This window comes from Falco naumanni, chromosome 13 (genome assembly GCF_017639655.2).
Source record: "Falco naumanni isolate bFalNau1 chromosome 13, bFalNau1.pat, whole genome shotgun sequence".
NCBI lineage: Eukaryota > Metazoa > Chordata > Aves > Falconiformes > Falconidae > Falco > Falco naumanni.
Genome location: NC_054066.1, coordinates 12705563 through 12727766, shown reverse-complemented (window position 1 = coordinate 12727766; position 22204 = coordinate 12705563). Strand labels below are relative to the sequence as shown.

The 22204-nt window shown below is 38.2% G+C and overlaps 1 protein-coding gene across 1 annotated transcript in view; it reads right to left on the bottom strand.

Moving 5' to 3' along the window:
• The window catches only part of GRK7 (G protein-coupled receptor kinase 7), a 33469-nt gene extending 11311 nt beyond the window's left edge, over positions 1–22158 (bottom strand). Inside the window, exons 1-3 of the mRNA XM_040613022.1 lie at positions 18299–22158; positions 17101–17538; positions 2891–3162 (exon numbers count right to left, since the gene is read on the bottom strand). Of these exons, the coding sequence (XP_040468956.1) occupies positions 2891–3162; positions 17101–17538; positions 18299–18901 (1313 nt within the window). The 5' untranslated portion in view covers positions 18902–22158. The remainder of the gene's footprint in view (positions 1–2890; positions 3163–17100; positions 17539–18298) is intronic.
• Between the last annotated feature and the right edge of the window lie 46 nt (positions 22159–22204).

Genomic DNA, 22204 nt, shown 5'->3' with positions numbered 1-22204 from the left:
AGACCTTAAACCATCTATGTGGAACAGGCTCTTCCAGCTCGCCCCTACTGACAGTTCCTCCTACACTGTCCTGCCATGCTTCTAGCCTGCCATGGTGCTATCTGGCACACCCAAGATGAAACTACCAGCTGCCCTTTTCAGCTCCCTTGTTAGAAAAATCTTCATTTTGGACCTCTGCTGCCTGTTCTTCTGAGCAGGTCGCCACCAGCCACTAACCACTGTACATCACTGTGACCAGGGTGCTAAATCACATCCTGAATCATGATAGATGCTGCCATTTGGGCATGGGCAATGAAAAAAATACATTTCCAATTGAAAAAAGCCATATGAATACAATTATGAGTGCACAGATTAAGCCAACAGGGATCATGACCTCTGCATATACATAGTCTTGCAAAATCATCTCCTAACTTAACTAGTTAGTGATAACCAAGTACTTGAGCAGCCCTTGAGCCTGACGTGATTCATTTACATTCACTGCTAGTTTGAAGTACATTTGAGCTGCTGTTGAAATTAACTTGTGTTCCAGGATGCTGGTAGGCTAGTTGTGCCAACAGTCCTACTGCACTCACAAAAATTTCACTTCATTTTGCTTTTCCTTTTTGTAATATAAACCAAAAAACACTAGAAGCTGGTGAAGGTCCAGAATGGATTGCTGCAGTGTTTCTTCTCCTCATGTATTTTCTGACATCACCAAAACCATAAGAAGTTTAAAGACATAAAGCTACAGGAACGCCATCTACTGGAACCAACTGAGGCATCTTCCAACTAGCTGGAGATGAGCTTGAGCTCCTCCTGTGTGAACTGCACATTTACATAATCTAAATTGAAAGAGCAAATTAAGTCATCTGAACTCTGTCACTTTTGTATTTCTCCATTTAAAAAATTAAAAATAAAAAATAAAAAATCACTTTACAGATTTGGGATTTCAGATGTCAATCCCAAAAAGCTTGAGTTGAAAACAAGGGTTACATCCTTCCTGAGTTAGACAGTGACATTGAGTCTTCAACAAAAGAGTATTTTAAAAGGGCAGGTGTACAAAGTAAAGGTGTCCTTGAGCAGCTTTAACTTATGCAACAGGCACTTATGTAGATAACTCAAGGTCTTGTTGTCCTTTGTAGAATTACAGCGCTAATCTTTACGTAAGGATGAGCTGTCCTGAATAGTATCGCCCTGTTTAAGACGTACATGTAGGCTTTTATTTTGTATTGTGCCCAGGCAAGGTACACATCCTATCGTTCTTCTCTTCTAAGTATGGCATGTAAAGAGAAAGAATATCTTAAATAGCAGAAAATGAAAAATAATCTGTGCAATTACCTTTCTGTGTACATCTCTCCCATTGCTAAGAAATAATGTAACAGTAAGCAGACAGAATGACTGTAAATTATTCCCTTGGCAAAGGGAATGTGGTTACAGTAAGTAAAGTCTGTTGCTGGTTTTGCTTCAGACTTGCTGAATGAACCTGACCACTCAGAATATTTAAATTTCATTTTCCCCTACTCTGAATTTTGTTTATTTCACAAAATGCTGGAAGACTAAACATCTGCAAAGCATGATGTCTTGTAGATTAGAATGCTCTAAATGTTTGTTATTAAATTTGTTTTTAAAATAAGCTTTTTAAATGTATTAAAAATAATACAGATTTTATATCAAACATACTCTATGCACTGTTGAAAATACTATTTTTTTTTTCCTGCAGCCTTGCAGAGTTGTTGGGAAAACTCATCAAGCACAAAGACTAGTTGTCTTCATTTAGCACTGGAATAATAAGAATATGTATATTAATTATATATTACCTTTCACTGAGGTTAATTCTTTCAGGCAAATGTGTGACTAATATTTTGCAAAACTGTTCCGTGCTGTTATGAAATACAATTTTAGAAGACTATCTGTGCATTTTCATTTAATCCCTGTGTCTATTCCACCTTTAGATTGGAAAAGCACCTCATATGATATATGATACATCAATATGATTGTATTGGTGATTCAAATCATAGTGTATTCTAAAGACAGGTACTATGTGTTTCCTATTCATTTTTTACATTTTAATTCTGTTTCTTTTATTCTGTCTATATTACATATGTATATCCCCAATCTGTCTCATTAGAAATGCACTAAATGATTTTATATATACACACACATATCAGAGATATCACAAGTTAAATATTACAATATCTAGCTTTCCATTTTTCTTCTTATTGAACAGCTACTTGAAATTGCTAAGTCAGGGACACATCCGTCAGTCTTCGTCAACCCAAAGCCACCTCGTAAGTACCACAAAATGATTTGCTTCATAAGAATTTGTGCCCAGTATTCTTTTCTTCCCTTTTCTCCCCCTAGAAGACCAGAACCTCTACAACATTTTGTTAAAGCACTTGAGTAAAACAGAGGGGTTAAGGTCTCTTCAGTAAGAAGCCAATGACGCAGCCTTGCAAGTTAGATATCTGCAGGGAAGAGAAGCCACATTGCAGATCTGGATTTTTGCCCACACCATTCCAGTAAGTGATACAGCCTAAGATTCTGCATTCAGTCTGCATTAGCATAGACACAGGTATCTGCTTGAACATCCTTTACCTTTAGGAAAGAAAATGCATGAGAAATGGGCTGCTCCTTTCTCCCAAAACTATATGGAGTCTAACCTCACACAACGCCAAGAAGGGAACTCCTGTGAGTAGTCTGGGGTGAGGATGGACAATCACAGTACTGCAACAAAATTCCTTATTTCTACATTGTCTTCAAACTTTCCACCTCTCTCTTCCTAGAAGTGAAAGGGAAAATTCAGTACTCTGTGGAAAGTGAAGATCTAACCTCATTTTGTGTAATATTTAAAATAATGATATTGTTTGCAGCTTTAATCTGGCTTTTGCTGCATTTGAGAAATAAGACATACCTGCTTCCTAAACGATTCTCTGGTTTCTTAGCCAAAAACAGTCGGCAAATATCTTTCGTTTCCTCTGTAAAGTTGGCATGTTCAAATTTCACCTCGTCTTCCAGAGTTCTTCTTTTAACCTCGTCTTTACCGACCTTCTCTTTGAAATCCTTGAATGGTGTTCGCCCAGCAATCATCTCATAAATACTACACCCCATTGCAAACCAGTCCACAGGATAGCCGTACTCTTCGTCCTTCAGGATTTCCGGAGCCATGTAACCATTTGTCCCAGCCTATTGCAAACATACAGACAGATTTACTACACAACGTCAGAAATGAAATGCATACAATTTAACAGGCTTGTCTATAATTCTTCCAAAATATTAGTAATACAATTGATATATTCTGTGAAACTCCATACAATTGGTATCTTATCTAGAAACTGAGGTAAAACATGGGTTTAGCACATGAACTGTATCTGTCTTTAAACAGCTTAAGGGAAAAGTGTCTTAAATATGCTTTTCAAAGTTGAAATTTCTGTGCAATTTCTACCTAAAGGTGGTTTCTTTTTCAATTAATGTTTAGCTTGCTCTCTTCTTCCATATTTTCCCATTTTTTTTTCCCCTGTTGAAGATAGTGTTAGCTTTGTCCTGGAAACACAACTAGCAATCGTTTTGAAAAGATTTTTTAAAAAAGACAAAAATCAGACAAACAATCACCAATTCCCTCCCTGTTCAGTGGTTATAACTGGTTCAACACAGGGGTCTGCTGCCAACGAGAAAACTCAGCAAGCTGGGAGCTGAGCCACAAGAGAAGGGTCTTGCCCACAGTCCCTGTTGGTTTCTGGAAGGAAGTACTACCATCAAGCGCCAAGAAAAACTCTTAAAACCATTTTAAGAAAGTAAACTCATAAAAATTATAATTATTAAATTCCATGCATTCAGGTGAAAGAACGAGTTCTTACTTCCTAACTGAAAAAAGCTCTCTGAATAAAGACTACTACAATAGACAGCATAGCATCGTACAGTATACGGCGCTAATGGACCCTTCTCCAAGAGAAGAAGGGACCACTCAGAGAGAGCAATCTGCCTGCTTCCTTCCCAGGCCAGGCCTGGCCCGTTCCCCTTGGGGGACCGACTGCTCAGCGTTCAGAATAGCTCCTGCTGCCTCTCGCTCTCTCAGGAGCCGGTTCACCTGGGAGGGCAGCCTCTCCCTGCGCTTTCTGCTGCGCTGCCGCACGCCCGAGGATGCGAGATGTCAACTGAAGCAGCATTCCCTCAGCTGACCCAACATTGCCTGCTGCATCTCATGCTGTATCTTTTATATATTTACCAGATTCAGCTAAGTGCTAACTATGTCAGAAGTTCCTTGAACCTCTTTTATATAGTCTCAAAATGCTGGGACCGATGTATTAGTAGTATTACAATGTAAAAAGAAAAAGCATGTTTGTGCAAAATCCCACTAAAGGTTATTCAAGATGGTCACTGTGACGGCTACCGGAACACAAGTCGGGACAGAAATTCACTCCAAAGCAAAACGGTTAGAAAAAGGTAACTAAAGCTAAAGCTCATTTGGGCAAATTATATTTGTAAGAAGCACTGCTCAACAGATGAATTTTATTTTATGGGGTTTGGGTAACCCCTCAAATTTTTGCAACTTTAGGCACATCTTTTTCTGAGTCAGCTCTCCTTATAAACTCATGCCACTACATACACTACTGTAAACGTGTGCAAGAGGGACTATCTTAGCATCCATTACAACATAAGCCTAATAGACAGAAAAAGAAATCCAGTTTATTTTCTCTCTGTAGTTTTTTTGGGGTTTTTTTTTGTTTGGTTGGGTTTTTTTACTGTTAGGCAAAATCCTCCACTTGGTTGAAAAACATAAATGAGATGAGTAGAGCAAAAATATCAGCCAGATTGAAAGCAAAATAAAAGCTTAAAAGGCAAACTGTCACCTCCTCACTAAAACCTCAGAAGTACAGAGGAGCCTGATGGGCATTGCAGCAGCTGACATCACTCCACAGGTAATTTGTACTGTTTGCACTGAATTTCTCTAAGTAAAAGTTAATATTGACAGATACCCTGACAGTATTACATTTTTATACACAATTACTGCTCTATTGAGAAAGAGGGACAAGTGCTCAAATACAGACCATAGAACCCAGATCCATCTGGCCTCAGAAGATATAAAACCTGGAAGGGAGAGTGAGAGTTGAGAGCAGTAAAGCAAGTCTGGTACAAAAGGTAGCACACAGAGCTCACTGCAGGTTAGTGATCACGGACACTAAACAGGCTTTTGGAATATTTTTTGTCTTTTTCTTTCTTTCTTCCTTCTGGGAAGCAATAAACATTCTTATTTTTAGTGAGATAAGGCTGGGGCACTAATGCCTTGAAGAACTGATGAGTCATATCATCATCAAAATGTACCCTGACAGCAGAGTACAGTCTTTCTGATAAGAATTATTTTGCCGCAACTTAGCATCATCATACAGGAACTTAATAAATCTGACATGGAAAAGTCAGAATTCTGTGATCATAAACGTGTTCCAAAGCAGCTTCTTTCAGACTGCATGACTTTCCTTCCACCTGTGTTCTTTCTTCCATAACTGTTTTTACAAAACAAATAGTTGCCAAGTAACTTCAGCCTCTTCCATGTGCATCTTCCACATAACCTTCAGTAAGTCACACCTGGTACCCACGTTTCTCAAGAACAGAGAAAGCAAGACCATAATTCGCAGACCAAAAAGACTGCAGGACCACAACTTAACAGAAAATACAGGAGGACTGACAACAGCTTCCCTTCAGACTGAAGTGAAAGACTCTGGATGGGGTTAATGCAAGTAAGAACTAAACTTCAAAATTCTAAATCAGCAGCACTGAAATCTTTTGAGCTGTTATCAAGCTGTTCCAGCTCAATCTGAGAGAAGTCTAGAAACATATACTGTTCTTCTGATAGGCCAAACCATTCCAATTCAGAATTTCATGACAGACACTTTTCTCATGGAATTTCATCAAAACATGAATCTGATCTTAACAGAAATCTCTCCCAATACTGAAGATTTCCTACGGTTCATAATGAACAACAGGCTGAGAAGCAGAAATGTAAAAACACCCAAGACTCAAAACAGACTTAAACTTTACCAACTTTCATGTCAGAAATAAACACAATTCACAAGTAGTCAGCAGTGATGTTTAAGGGTGAAGAAACACGAATGAGCACAGGGAAGAAACACATAAATCTCTGCAACCTTTAATAAAACAGGAATTTGAAGAAAGGGAGAAAAGAGTTTAAATTCTAGTCTCTTCAGCCTATTTCTATGTATGTGCAGCTTTGGCAAACTCATTTGGAAGGAAGATGTCAAGCCATAAGTGTTTGCTGTATTAGGGAACACAAAAAAAGGAATTATTCAGCCTCTGGTACTAGAAGAACATACATCTTTCAAATGAAGATTTAATTCTGTCTTTGGGGAGTAGATGGCATTACAGCAAAGCTAAAACCCATCATCCCTGCAGTAATCATTATGGAGAACAAGACGTCAATTATCAGATCATCTTGCAAGGAAAAGAGACCCTGTGGCAACATGAAAGGCAGCCTCACTGACTCAGGAGAGGTTTATTTAAGCAGGTAAAACAGAAGGTTAGTGAAGGGGTTTTTAAACTGTACAACTCTCACTAGCCGTAGTGAGATTTGAGCTGCCAAAAAAATAGAGTATTAGGTGGGAAATGTATCCAGCGAGTCCCACAGCAGAAGTGAATCAGAATAATGAGTTAAGTTACTCTCAGCAGGCCAAGGAGTGAGTAAATATACCGTAAATTATACTTAAATATAAAAAGGAAAAATAAAAGCTAGAAGGCAAAGGAATTAAGATACCACAAAAAAAGATAAATGCATTATTTTTGAGATGGGGTCTGTTTTCCATGGGCTAGTATTGAATATTTAATTTTTAGAATTATCCAACCATGCCTCAGAATGGATACCTCCAAGTATGGGTTACTAGTATGTCTATCACAAAAAAAAAAAATAATTAAGTTTGTATGATTTTGTAGCTGTTTTCATTCAACACAAGTAAATTCAGAAGTTCTGTATTAACTGAAAATCACTTCTGCTTACTAGATCTTATTTTACATTAATAAATTTCACTCTTTTAATGGAAACAGGGCAAATAGAAAACCACACACACTCACGAAGTTTAATTCCATTGTTGTCAAGTCTACACTACTAGGACATGCATTGGGTTTTGACTGAGACTAAGACCAAGCACATGATTTTTTTTTCTGTAGGGTTCCTGATAGGACCAGGAACCATTTGAACATGTATTTGACTGCTCAGGTGATATTATAGATACAGATAAAGACATGGAATTACTCCTTCACTGACCTGGAAGCGTCTAATGGGACATCACAAAGGAGCCAAATAATGTTACATTCTTCTTCACAGAGGGCAGAAATCATATGCCACTGCAGAGGGACACAATTTTTTGAAGTGTAGTTAAGTGCAACACTAGCAATCTTGCCTGCTCTCCATCTAATACTGAGTTTTGCAATGATGTGCAGGATGCCTTACTTCAATATGCTGTTTGAAATATACAAAGTCATTAAATTTCAGTCAGTTAAATTTTAATTTACTTGCTTTTGAAAAGGGGCAACAGATCTACTTGTCCCTTAATGTCTCTATTTTGAGAACAACCCAAACCACAATTTTTCAATAATGCTCTAAAATGTAACGACCAAATGTTGTCCTTGGATGCATTAGGGAAGAAGTTCTGTAAAGTGGAATTGTTGGTTTGAGTGTGGTTTGACAGGACATAGTAGAACTGACTCATCTGGAAGGATACAAGCATTTCTTTTGTGAAATGTGATCCTGCATAAATTTTTAAAAGGTCATATAATTATAATCTTTCAATAATACAAGATGTGATCCTGAGAAGCACTAAGTGCGCTCAGTTCCCAGTATAGTCAACGGGTACTTGGCACATCACAGCTGCAAGCGGAGTGAGGCCCACAGTGTTACACCCATACATCCTATTCAGATTGCTGTCCCGAGGAGGGGGAAGTCCCTTGAACACTGCCATTAATCCAGCTTCTAGCAGATGCAGGGGAGAAAGAAACAGAAAACTCTGGAGCTTTCATCAGCACAGAAACAGACAAATGAGGAGAAACAGGATTTAGATCTCTCTACCTTTTCCCACAGATCTCTGCAAAACAAACTCAATTGATATCACAAACTAAACAGTAAAGCAAATCAGAATGTCTATCTTTTGTTTGCCATGGCACAAGAACTGTTGAACAGAGGAAAAAAAACAAGCTGAGTTTAGCTCCATCAGCTGTTTCCTGGGGCTCGGTTCTTCCTTCCTCCAAGGGGTGCCACTGCTTGCTTTGTTCTCTCGTCCAGCTGTTCCTCCGCTCCTTCAGCAATGGCCTTAATAGACCCTGCAGGAATGCAGGAACAGACCACAGAAAACTCTTCTCTGCACACGAGCTAACAGGCCCTAGATGTAGAGAAGAACAACTGATCTGCCTCTGTCACTCACTTTACAATCTTCATTTTTCTCCCAAGAGCCACTGTGGAGCGTAATTTAAATGAGTCTCACAGAACTGCAGTTCCTCCACACTTTCTCACCACGCGTTCATACAGTAACAAGAAGCCAGTCAATCATATGAACAAGCGACTATCTTTACAAAGACAAAACCAAATCTAATTAGGACAAAAGGCGCTCTTGAAAAGGCTCCACAGAACAAAGACTTTTGGCATACTGTTAATGCTTAGCAAAGGGAAGGACCTTATGATGGGATGGCCCGTCATGTACTGATGGGCTACTGATTCAGAAGAAAACAAAAAGGACTGTTCAGTGTACCAGTAAAAGATAATCAGAAAGACTGTACAGGAGCTTAGGAGCTACTGAATCCCACATGCTTACACAAAATTCAAGACCAAAGTTTTTTTCATTTTCACATAGGGACATAATTGTAACAGGAAAAGCTTTCTCCCTTAAAGCCCATAAAACCACCAACACAAATAAAAGCACAAAAGGGAAAAAACAAATTTCAGCTATATTAGAAAAAAAAAACAACAAAATTGCCTCTGGTTTCAAAGTCACTAACTGGAATAGTAAAAACATCTACCATCAGTTTTTACTCCTTTAAGCTTGGCCATCAGTATTCACTGAAATCAAGGAAGTTGCAAAAATTGAACAGAAAGCCACTTCTGTGACAGTAAGGGCAGGCCGCCTCTGTGCTCACACTTAGGAAGAGAAATTGACACAGTTACAGCATGTTTTTCAGTTTATTCACACTATATAAAAATCCAAGGGACAAATGGTTTGAGGAAGGACAGACAGTCCAGTAACCAGGTACCGATTTTAACTTTGGACTCTGAAGCATCTCCCCGCTTTCCTCCTGTGTAACCATGCATAAAATCACTATCTTTACCTCGGATCCCTACTGGAAATAGAACTTGCTAACATCCCCACCTTGGTAAAGTGTCATCGGAAGAAGTATGCGTCCATAGACAATGAAGCAATCAGACATCATAGGAATGGAGCATATAGGACGAGCAGAACACTTGGTACAGACTCATAACCACACAACTAGAAATCAGGGATTATCGGGGTTCTCTGGTCTTCCTGTAGTATGAATTTCCCTTTAATTCCCCTTTAAATTTCTCCTGACCGTTTCCCATCTATAATGTGGGAATAATAATACTTCGGAGATGTTTATGGTTATATTACTTAATGATCACAGAACATTCTATGAACATTACACCAACGGAGAAAATCCTCCATCTACTTAGCTGTGTACATATTTTACGAAGCTCTTTATAATGAATGCAAACACAGTGTCATAGCACCATGTGCAGGTGGCTTTCTCACAAAGGGGACTTCAACGAGAAATCCGATGTTCAGTGCCAGTGCAACCGAAGGAACAGGACTGCGAGGTGCCCTGAGAAAGGTACGGGCCCTCCAGTGTAGGTGCTGCCCTGTAGGTTAAGCTGTGTGAATAACAAGGCCTGGATGGTTACTGTCTGTCACCGAAATCCACATGATTTCAGGATTGTGAATAAGGTTGGAGCTACCGTTCTTTTACATGTAAATCCAGGGAGATGGGTACTGGCTGCATCAGACCAAGGGCCCATTATGGCCAGTTTACTGTCTGTAAATTGGCCAAAAAATGGATGCATAGCAAAAACTGTAAGAAGCCGGTGCGTACATTGATACTTCTCTAATACCTTCCTAGACTCCAACTGTTTGCAGTTCAAGAGCTTCCAGAGACAGAAATGGTTTCTCTGAACAAAGTTGTCTTCCATCAACTGTCTCCTCTCCCCCAAACCTAGAGAAGTTTTTAGGCCCTACAAGATCTTTTGAAAAAGGTTCCTGCAGCTTAACTACACGTTGTATTAAGATCCAATTCCACATATTTTAACTGAAACTACTCATCACAGTACGTAGATTGTCCCATGTGGTCTCATAAGAACAGAAGTACTACATTCCTTACCATCCCACAGTTTACGGTTCCTGCAATACCACTTCAAAGCTGTGAAATCAACAATTCAAAGAATTACATTGTCAGCCAAATGCTGCATTTCTTACTTAATAAAATAAAAATATCTTTGACAGTGCTGAACCAACAAGTACCTTGTTAGATGATTTACCAAATAGGTAATTCCAGAATGTATATTATTTTTTATGATAAATAATAAGCCTCAAAAGACGAAGGGACTAAACAGTACTATTTAGCACTTAGCAATTTTTTTTGTTCAAACAGCTTAAGTAAGCTTTCTATCAGCTCTAGGAGCTTGATAAGGAATCCTACCTCTTGCTTTTTTTATACAGCATGCTATAGTGTTTATTAATCGTCAGATTAAATTGAATAAAGAACAAAGTTAAAAGTCATGCAAAGAGACCTGATGCTCAAAGAGCTCCAATGTCTTTTCCCAGACAGAAAAATATATTTCCTGGGTGGCATGCCCTGTGTAGGAAAAGTATTTCATGGGACACATTGCATTCTCATAATTTTAGATGACTACAGTATCCTTTCTGCCATCTCCAAAACTGCAGGAGGCAAAATGATCCCACAAAAATACTTTTTCCTCCCTTCACTCTCATGATCATGGCATTCATAGTGGGTAAGTTGGATTCTGTAAAGTATGTTTCAGAGATTAAAAAAATCTTAAATACCTGTCATGATAACACACTTCATAACAACTGTGATAACCAAAATTTTTAAGAACAGAGGTCTAGTAGTAAAAGATAATCTGTTTTACATACCATAAATGAAAATGCATAAGCAGAATGGTGGTTTTGAAACTGTAAAATAGCAGCAAGTCACTCTAATCCTGAGCAAATGAAGGGCTGTCATTTTTCAAAGTGCAAAGGAAGAACACATTTTTACAGAATATTATCCAATAAGAATGCCATGTGATAATGACCAAAGGTCAACTGCAGAATAGCTTGCTGAGTTATTTTTTATTTCACAAGTCTAAACCCTCCTCCAGCTTCTCAACCGCCTTGAAATTTAACTGCAAGTTTCAGGAACATCTAAATAGGTTTCCTTCTGTTTTCCTAAGAAATAGAATCTTACAATAAACAAACATACAGGAGGGCAAAAGGACATTTTGAGTAAGATTTTAACCAAAACATGTTTTTCTTATAAAAATATTATGATGTCCTTCAAATATATAAAACATAGCACAGGAAGACTGTGAAGAAGCTTGAAACCTCTGAAGATATGAATGCATTTTTATAAATACTACAAAAATATGTTTGTCTTCATTTTCACAGTTATTATGTCAATATTTAAGCTCTCTGGCTCGCATGCATCTGCACAAAAGTACTTCACTGTTTAGTTGCTTTGCACAAAAGCCATACCCTGCAAGGGCAGAAAGTTCTTCCCAAAATAAATAGCCAATACATACTGACTTGTGGAAAAAGAGAATTAAGTTCCCTATATTTTGATATGTAGAGGATATGAGGGTACTAAGCAGAAGAACATGCTCACTTTTCTCACAACCATTCTCAGGAAATTAAGTAGTATTACTCTTTTGGATGAGGGCAGGAACTCACATAGACTCACATAGAAGCTGTAAGAGAAAAAGTTGCAGAGGCATCAAGAAAAATTATGATCTCCAAGTGGAGAAACTTGGGATGGAGGCTCCTCATTCCTGTCACATGTAAAAAGAACTAGCTCCAGAATCAATCAACTTGGGATGGAGGCTCCTCATTCCTGTCACATGTAAAAAGAACTAGCTCCAGAATCAATCAACTTGGGATGGAGGCTCCTCATTCCTGTCACATGTAAAAAGAACTAGCTCCAGAATCAATCAAGTGGGTACATAACTAGACGAAACATTTTGCCTATGCAAAAGCTGTCTTTGCAGGCTCTTAGTTTCTCCTTGTTGCCTATTTAATTCTACAAGATAAAGAGACCATCAACATTTAAAAGGGCATAATTTTACGATACAATCTAGTTTATGCGTGGTATGATCAACACATCAGAACAGATGCTACAGGCACGTTTGTACAAAAAGTCATAATGCTGTTTCCTGAAGTCCTGAGTAATTATCACTGGAAAAGACTTGATTTGTTTCCAGTGCCGTCAGTAAGAACTCTGCCCGGGTAACTGTGCCTACACACATTTCTAAGTAGATTGCACAGGTGCATGTATGTATCACAAGACGATCCCATATCACCCATGTTTGTTTCATGAAGAAAAAATACACTGTAAGGAGGTTTCAATTGCCATCTTCTTTTGTTTCCAAGACTGTTATTATTCAGACTTGTGCATTTAAAAATTTTTGGGGTGATTTCTCTATTCTAAAGCTAGCTAGCACTTCACAAAGACAAATCAGCACACCTTAGTGAAATTACAAGTTTTCTAAACTCCATAATTATTACTGTACCAATTACTTCCAACTGCCTATATGTGTTCAAAATAACATTCACAGTGAAAGCCAGGTGTTTCTACTCACTGCTTCAGCAATTGAAAAGAAAGGGAGAAAACTAAGGCTGAGTATCCAACTCTTTCTAGATCTTTATAAAAAGCACTGTTTCTGAGAGTAGGGTATTTTTATTTATAATAGTTACAAACAATTGGTATAAAGCACACAAATATTTCTCAAAAGCAGCACATGTAATGATAATACCTAAAGGATACCACGACTACTTCTTCAATTACGTTACGTATTAAGTAATCAGCTGCAGCATGCTTCTTCTGCAGCATAAACACATTATTCTATAAGGCGGCAACATTAAAGTCACCCATCTAAAATTCAAAAGATCTTTCCACCTACAATGAAAATAATCTTTGGCTGGTAAACAGTACAGAAACAGTTTCATAGAAATCTTCAGTGAAAACTTGGAAGATGTCTAAAACAGGAACTCATTAACTAGCTTATCATTTCTGCCCTGTGATAACCTCATCACCTAACAAGATTTACAAAACGGATTTATGGATCGTCCAGCTGATGTATGGGTGATGTGCATTTATTCATACATGAGAGTTCAGGATTTTTTTGGTGCTTTGAAAGCCGAACAGATTTATCTTTAATAGCTTGGACACTAGGAGGGGTTTACAAAACTTTCAGAATGCATCTCCATACTGTATTTTTAGCAATCTATGACAAAATAAATCCACAGATAAATCCATATATTATATGCTGTTCAACTCTGTATAAATAACAACGAAAGTCATCACACGATGTTTCTACTTCATAATATATAGCAAAAAAAAGACACAAATACAACGCAGAAAACTGCAGCTTTTTTTTGACTGTCTATGATGTATTAAGAGGCATCTTCATAGCAGCACAGTTACAGTCAAACACATGGAGATAAACATTTTTTAAGCAGCTAAGATCAGATGTCTACTCCACAGTTGTTTTCTTGGCTCCTCCTGATATATAAAGGAAGAGTTTTCTGTTTTATTTTGCTTTTTCACAAGGAAGATCCACTTAACACCTGAAGAACTAGATTGATCATGAAAAGATTAGCACTCAGGAAGAAAACCCGAAATCATTGAGAAAGATTTTTAGACAGTTGTTGAAAAAAATCTTTAATTATTTTACTTTACCGTTAGCATCTATTTAGTTCACACCTGCAGAAAACAATTTGGAAGAAAGCACTGTATTTTAAAAAAAGCACCATTCCGCTTCTTCATTTAAGAGTATGAGACTAAAACAGAATCTCCATACTCAGGATGAACAATCTCATAATAAAAGCAGTTTTACTGACTATAAGAATAGCTTTCACTGTAGAAATCTGTTCAGTGTGAGTAAACTGTTAAAACACGACCCAGAACAGCATATTACTTTTTCCCTCTGAAACAGTATTTCAGAAAAAAAGAAATTTCAACAGTTGCTGCTACTGATATATCTAAAATGAAAAACAAGAAATAAAATGGAAGATCAAACAACTCAAGCCCACAAGCTTTCATTTGACAGCAGAAAAAGAAAAAAAATCCACCTTTTTTAATATATCAACTTATAGAAAGACCATAATAGATGCAATTTAAAAAAAATATTTCTCTGCCTTACATTTAACAAATTAACTATCTTAATTCTTCATAATACATGTATAAGACCAGATGAAATAGGTGACCATTAAGTGTACCAGACAGCTAAACCACGGTTTCATCTGGTACTACAGATATTGGTGAATTACTTTCAGGCAGCAGAATGACTTATGAATATGATTAAAGCAAAATTTGGCATTATTCTGATAGTGCAATAGAACGATATTTTAAGTACGATATAGAAGAACCAGGTCATGAAAGAGGATTACGAGGTTACAAAGGCTTTAAAGTCAGAACTACTGGAGATACAAAGTTGAACATACCAGAACACCCACCAAAACAGAAGGATTCTTTGCAAATGGATAAATAAATTGAAACGGAAAGCTTTTATATTCTCCCTATAATTAGTGCCTGAAGATCGTAAGCCTTAAATTGTCAGTTCAGACCATCATCCAAAATCTAGAAACAGCTTTATGATGTTAGGCACTTCACTCAGATGCACGGTACAATAGAGATTTGGCCTCAAGGAATATATTTTCTGCTTTAGCTTATGAAATTGCCCTTATAAAACTGTGTCCACAAAATGCTGCAACTGGTTAAATTTTATTTAATAAATCTGTCTTGGAGCCATACACCTTTTTGGGGTGAATAAACCTCAAACCTGTAAGAATATGTTTTCTCAAGGTTGGTTTTTTTTTTATTTAAAGTGGTAGCAGTTTGCTAGTCATACTCAAAATGCATGCTGTGATATAAAAATTCTGCTAATTTTAAGTCACAGTGTTACTTTAGTAAACAAAAATTAATTTAACAGCACCATTTTTATTTTATTACAGGAATTCATGCTGAAACTTAATTAAACACATTTTGTAAAGGTGTTTTTAGGTCTTCCTGTGTATGACATTACTATACATAACAGTAATATCTAGCTCTTGCATGTTTTTTAGTAGTAGCCTTCAAATGACTCAAATAGGGTTAGTTTATAAAAACGCAAAATAATACCGGGAATTACTCTTCATTTACGTCCCTCATAGTTACGATACAGAAAATTAAAAAGAAAAAAGAATTTTTCTTCCTTCTCCTATTTCAATTTCCTGTATGAATAAAACTGCCTCTAACAGAAATTCCTTCTAACACTACAATCACGTTGTATATTATTCATTGCAGGTTTTGCTCTAATAAAAGCACTCATACAATGGCAAATAATGCTTCTAAAAACAGAGAACAACAGAAGAAAAATCATTATAATAACTTGATGACTGTTACAGCGAGTGAGGAACAACCACCTTGCCCTCTGCTGCTTTGAGTTTCTACCCTAATACCAACAGAAGTGGTTACACATTTCTAAATACACTCTTCCATTTTGGGGTGTTTTTTTTTCCTTCTGCCAAACCCCACATATTACAAGTCGGAAAAACCGCCCTTCGACAAAATTATTTTTTCTGATCATAGTAACTGTATGCACCTATAACTCTCAAAAGCACAATAAGGTTTATAGCTTTGGATTCACTGATCGAAATGTCATCTTCACAAACAAAACAACATTCCCATTTCATATAAAGTTTTATTTAAATATCTGCCTTAGCTTTCAAAGAAACTGTATTTTCACATCTAAAACACACTGCAGTCTCATTTTAAAATTATTTCCCATCTAAAAATACAACACCTTCCATATTTTCTTTCGCTGAGAACTAAACCCACTCACAATAGAAATGTTTCAGATGGCCAGGGAAAAACTTAACCTTCAAACTACAAATTACTGTATTAAATAACATCAAAAGACATGTACTTCAAGCATGACGCAAAAGGTTACTAGCAGGTCCCCTCTACTGTACTGAATTTCTACAAAGTCATTTGAAAGACTTGGGGAGTTTAACATAAGGCAGTTAGACCAGTTTATAACGTTGCTTCCTTTTCTCCATACTCTTAGTGTATTTCAGACAAATTCACTCTCTATATACATCTTTAAGCTCCAGACACCTTGGGAAAACCACACTTTTTCCATAGTTAAGCTACCTGAATACATCTTTCTTGGGTAAACCTCATGACATTATTACAAATTTGCATTAGTTTGTGATGACCACAAGCACAGCTGAAGTGCTGCAGTCTATTTCACACAATAAAAAACAGTTGGTAATCCATCTCTTTCTTCCTACACATGCACACAGGCATGCACATTTGCAAACTGACATCAAGTCTGCTACTTTTTTCAGGAATTAATTTGTGGGGACAGGAATGTGGGCAACGGTTTATTATGCAGTACAACAAACACCTGCAGTAAAATCAGTAACATCACTTAAAGAGTGATCTGGAAGAAATTTGTAGTCTTCCAGGAGCAAAACCAGAATACCAAACGAGTCATACAGTTAACTGCTGCTCATTAAAAAAACCAAGTAATTGTTTAAATCCCCTGACTATGCACTATTACTCCAAGGCACAAGGCATCTCTGTTAACCTCTCTAAAATAATTGTTCATGAGTTTATCTTAAAGCAAAACAACTGGTCAAGCCGATTCTACTGTTTCTGTGTAAGAGAAGTTATTTTATGACATATAGCATCTAGAGTTCATTAACCAAATCTTCTTACCACCTGTCTCTTAAAATGAAGTGACCACGTAAGGTCTTTAGCAAAGAGCAAATCCCCGGGAATTAAGTCTTGGACTCATCATGCATTAGAAATAGAACAGCTTCCCTTCCCACTGCCCATGTTCAATGAATTTGTACTCACCCGCTGAGTGATGCTTTTCCCTTCTTTGACTTCCACTGCCAATCCAAGATCAGACAGTCTGCAATTACCGTTATCATCCAGGAGGACATTTTCGGGTTTCATGTCCCGGTACAGAATCTTGATGGAATGGAGATGCAGAATCCCACAGGTGATCTGAGCTGAGTAATAGATGACCCTGTTCATTTCCAAACCCCTTTCTCCCACATTGTAGATGTGATACTTCAGATCCCCTCCATTCATGAGGCTCATGACAAGACACAGATGGCTTTTGCTCTCATAGGCATAAGCTAGCGTAACTATGAAAGGGCTGTTGACCTTCTCCAGGATTTCTTTCTCCAACAGTGCCATCTTCTCTCCACCTTTCTTTTTCAACCTTTTCTTATCCAGTTTCTTGCAGGCATACATCTTACCAGTATTTTTCACCTGGATGGCACAAACCTAGAGAAGCAAGATGCATGAGGAAAGGTAATGAAGGAATTTTACACATACAGACTGGAATACCAAGGGCAGTAATAGGCAGAAACTGGGGAATCACAGATGCCTGTTAGTAGCCGCTGCTGCAAATTTCGTAGCAGAGAATATTAGCAGAAAAAATAAGGAAAAAACAAGCGTATGATCTGTTCTGCTCTGGACCAGAATATGGTGGGCCTTACGCAAAGTTCTTGAGGACACCATTAGTAGACATGCATTAGCAAAAAAAATTTACAAGGACCCACTTCCTGACCATGACAGTAAGCGGCATACGCAGCTTTCATCTGTACAGCTAAACGCTCTTCCATCTCAAAAAAAGGAAGCCTTACTCATCTTTTGGGAACAAATCCTCATCTGTGCTACTCCCTAAACTGCACCTAAGAATTGTCTGGGAGTGTGTGAGCTAACACAGGCTAAGATGGTGCCAAGGAGCAGACTAATAATTAACTACATGGACAGTTATGCAAGCTTTTGTAAAGCAGCCTGCTTTTTTTAATGGCATAGATACAGAACATAAAAATTCTGAGTAGCTCTTCACCAACAGGCATCTGGAGCCTGTTTCACAGTATGGGTAAGAAACCCAGCCACATTTCTGGCAAATGTACAATCTGAAGGACCAAGTCTTGCCAAACTTTTCTAAAGCCATTGCCAGGTTCCTCTTTACAAATCCACCTGCTGGTCTTGAAAGGGAAGGAACGACCCACACCCTTAAACGTACAGCTCTTACCTCTCCAAAGCCACCTTTGCCCAGCACTCGGAACTCATAGAAGTATTTCTCAGTTACCGGCTGCTTCTCAAAAACTTTCCATTGGAGGAATTTGTCATAGAAGGGGCTGGTCTGGAAGTCTTGGAAGGGCTTGCCTTTAAGGAAGAGTTTGGTTTCCTCCTTGGCCAGCTGCATGACATTCTCGTAGTCGTTTGCAGTAGCTGCCTGGCATTTGTTGGCCAAGTCAGAGCTCATGAAAGCCAGGTAGTTTTTGGAACCTGCCTTAAGAAAATTGGTGACCATATTCTCCATGGTACTGCTCTTGACATTGTCCTCTGCCAATTCCCAGTTTAACACCTCATCCAGGAAGTCCCTAGCTACCAAATGTTCTGGCACTGTCTCTAAGAAGTCTCTGAAGAATTTCTTGCCAATGGGCTGCTGCTCACAGATGCTATCATAATCAACAACAAGGGACTGTCTAACCTCGCTGCATTGTTCAATCTTGGGCAGCGAGAGGCTTTTACGTCTCTTTTGCATCTCCTTGGTGTCTCCATCTCCACTCTTCCTTGCCTGCAGATAGGCTGTGTTGGCAATGAGGTTGTCAAGGCCCCCCATGTCACACATCTTGGCAAGCTCTTGGGGTGGCAGAGCCTGGCTGAGGAAAAGGGAGTAACTGGTCCAAGTGCTATGCTGTAGGTGCTAGTGGTGTGTGTAGGCTTCTGAAAAACACCAGAGAGACTAACTGCTTTTGCATTAAATACCTCTCAAGGATTTTCACTAAGTACCTTTAGGTATATGCACCATTTGTGGAAAGTGACTGGTAAGAGGTTTCTCTGTAAGGAGCTTTGAGTTTGCTATGTATAGCTGAGGGATGACATGCTAGGCAGCCCTTCTCACCAGCAGCACCAAATGCATGCAGTTCAGCTGGTGTTTCAGAATGGGCCCTGATAAACTTTAAAGGCACTGAGATTGCCTCCACATGCACTGTCCCCGGCTGCTGAGAACATGCAGAGATTCCTGTCTGCAATACATGCACACTCTAAACTCAGTGGCACGCTGGCCACAGTTACTACAACAGCTTTGATTCTCCCTCACTTAACACAGAGAACACCAAGGTAGTAAGAATTAATTAAGTTAGAAGCTCTTTATAAAACCAGATACTATCACAAATCTGCCACACCTGAAACAGAAGTTGACATCGACAAACACGAGACATTGAGCTTTAAATTACCACACAATTCATTATGTTGAGCATCCATCCTTCTAAAACTCAAGTTATACTCAGCATCCATGTATCTGAGCTCCACAGATACCCCATGCAAACTTTGATGCCTTATGTGGCTCTGTCTGAGCAGATTACATGCAGAGGCTAAGACCTGCTGCTGGGCTAAAAATAATGATCCCTATATACAAAACAACATGTAGTTCTGACTTCATCTCCTACCCAGAGATAAAGGAAAACCACTTCAAGTGACCGGCTAAATCCTGCCAAGACACTTCCATATGTTATTGTGGCCTCAGTTTATTTTTCCTACTGAGCTTTATAACAGTAAGTGGCAGGATGAAAAGGTGGGCACAGCGTATGGCTCAGGTGTCATCAACAAAGGGACAAAGCCGATTATAATTAAGTGAAGGCAAATTCCACCTGACTTGACTCCCTGGCTGCCTACCAGGAAGCCTGTGCCCCATGTTTTCCACAAAAGAATAAAAATCATGTGCGGTACTTACTAGGCTAAGCTGCCTTCTGTTGAGGTGTCATGTGATTTGGCTGCTAAAACTTTCTTTAAATTTAAGGAAGGTATTACGGGAATGGGAAAAGTGGTTCCACAATTCTTTCAGTAGCAATGGGGTCAAGCTGTACTCTAAGGTCAAGGTCAAGTTTCCTTTTCTCTTTTTTCACTCTTAAAGCAAGCTGAAGAGCTGAATCACAAACAACAGGAGTAACAAAAGGTGCCTCAGACTTCCTACAATTAAGCGCTAAGCCCTTCTTGGCTGCTTTTTGTCACTCTACTACTATGTTGCATTTTGTTTTTACATGCATAATCCTGTCTGCACTGAACCCATTTGACATATAACTCATGCTTAATACTCTACAAAATCACACTAAGACATGAATGTTTTTCTAGCTGTGATTGAGAGGGTCATCCATTGCAAATTACTACACATACATGAGAACGCAGTGTATGCTAAAGCAGAGTATCTCAAAGTCTTACTTGTATATTTGCTAATTCTGCCAGGTGAATGCAAGTGTGGGGCATGAGAAGGTTACATAAACGGCTAAATAACGCAGTCAGCACAGCAAGCAAAGCTGAAAAAAGTCTAAGGAAGAAGAGTGGAATCCTGCCGGTGGCTTTCCTGAAAACGGTGCCCACAGCAACATCTTCCTATATCATCCTGGGTATAGAAAGGCAAAAAAGCAGGTAATAAAAGCTTTGATTTCACGTCCTAAAATTCAGCAGGGTCTTTCTTACATTTAGCAAGAATGCCACCACAGCTCAAAACAACTGCAATATGAACAGCTGTGAGTTGGGACCTAAGTGCGAACTCAAACTTACACCAGCTATTGATATATTAATGTCTAAGCAAATCAAGAAAACACCTGATGTTTATGGTATCTGCTTAAGACACATCCACAGCTCCAAAGAAATCATTCTGCTCTGTTAATTAGAATCCTTCCCGATTTCCACGGAACATAAACTTTCTCTAAAGGAATATACACTTCATAAAAAGCAAAGTGAAACAATATGATCTTTGGACACATACTCATTACCCCAGTCTTCTGAGGGAAGACTCTAGCTAGATTTGCTGAATTATCCAAATCTACCCATCATTTATTTAACAGTGGAGAAAAGCAGATCGGCATTATCGACTATTAGTCGGTAACGGCTATTTAAGTTAGTGTTACCTCCTCATAAAACAGTACGTTTGGGTGAGAAACAAAACTGATTTATTTTGCATGTACAAGAGGTGAACAAATGGAGGACTAAAAATGGGTACCTATTAAGAATTATGCTAGTGGAGTATCTGGGTATGATTTGGAACAGAAGAAAATCCTCTGGTGTAGAGCTCATAGAAATACTGGGACTTAGGCTAGTATCTTCTAATTCACAGAGAAAATATGCGGGACTTAAAATTCATTACCTTCTATTCTAGGCAAACCTCTAATTACTGGTCAACAAGATACTTACAATACACAAATAGATATATGCAGATATCAGCTACTTCAATTTCAACATTAACCTTCCTAATACCTCATCTATGTTAACACCTGTTTGAGTCAACACTTTGGAAAACTTGCACAATTGTGATTCTCAGCTACACTTGTCATGCATATGACGTGAACTGAAAGCAGGGTGCAAATCACTTTGGTACATTCCATATTCACCTACAAAGCAAAAGCAAAATGAAGAGAGAAGTGCTCTGATGGGACTAGATGGAATTAGGTTAGAAAGTGGAACCTGGGACCAAATTCTGGCAGAGAAAATAGACTGTGGATAAGATATAGTTTAACTTTGACAGCTAAAAATTGTCTCCACATCCAACCACATTTTCTTTTGCAATCATTTTAGAAAGAATCCCTTTACACAAACAGAACTACTCCACAACACGCGATCGGCACTCCATTACTACCATTAAAATTGAAAACAAATATAGAACTGGTTAAGACAGACATCATCTGGGATAACAACAACTGATGTGATAAACCATAACAATGAACCAGAGGATTTTTTATCTCACTGTATAATGAGACAAAAGCTATGTTTAAAAAGCCCAAAACATTTTAAAAACAAGATTACAAGTATTAAAAAAAAAAACACAAACACACAGTAAACTCTGCACGTATGCTTGATGACACTGACTGCCATTGGAACTACTTTATACAGTGAAGATAAACCTTTTAAAATATACTTAAACAGGATAGAAATA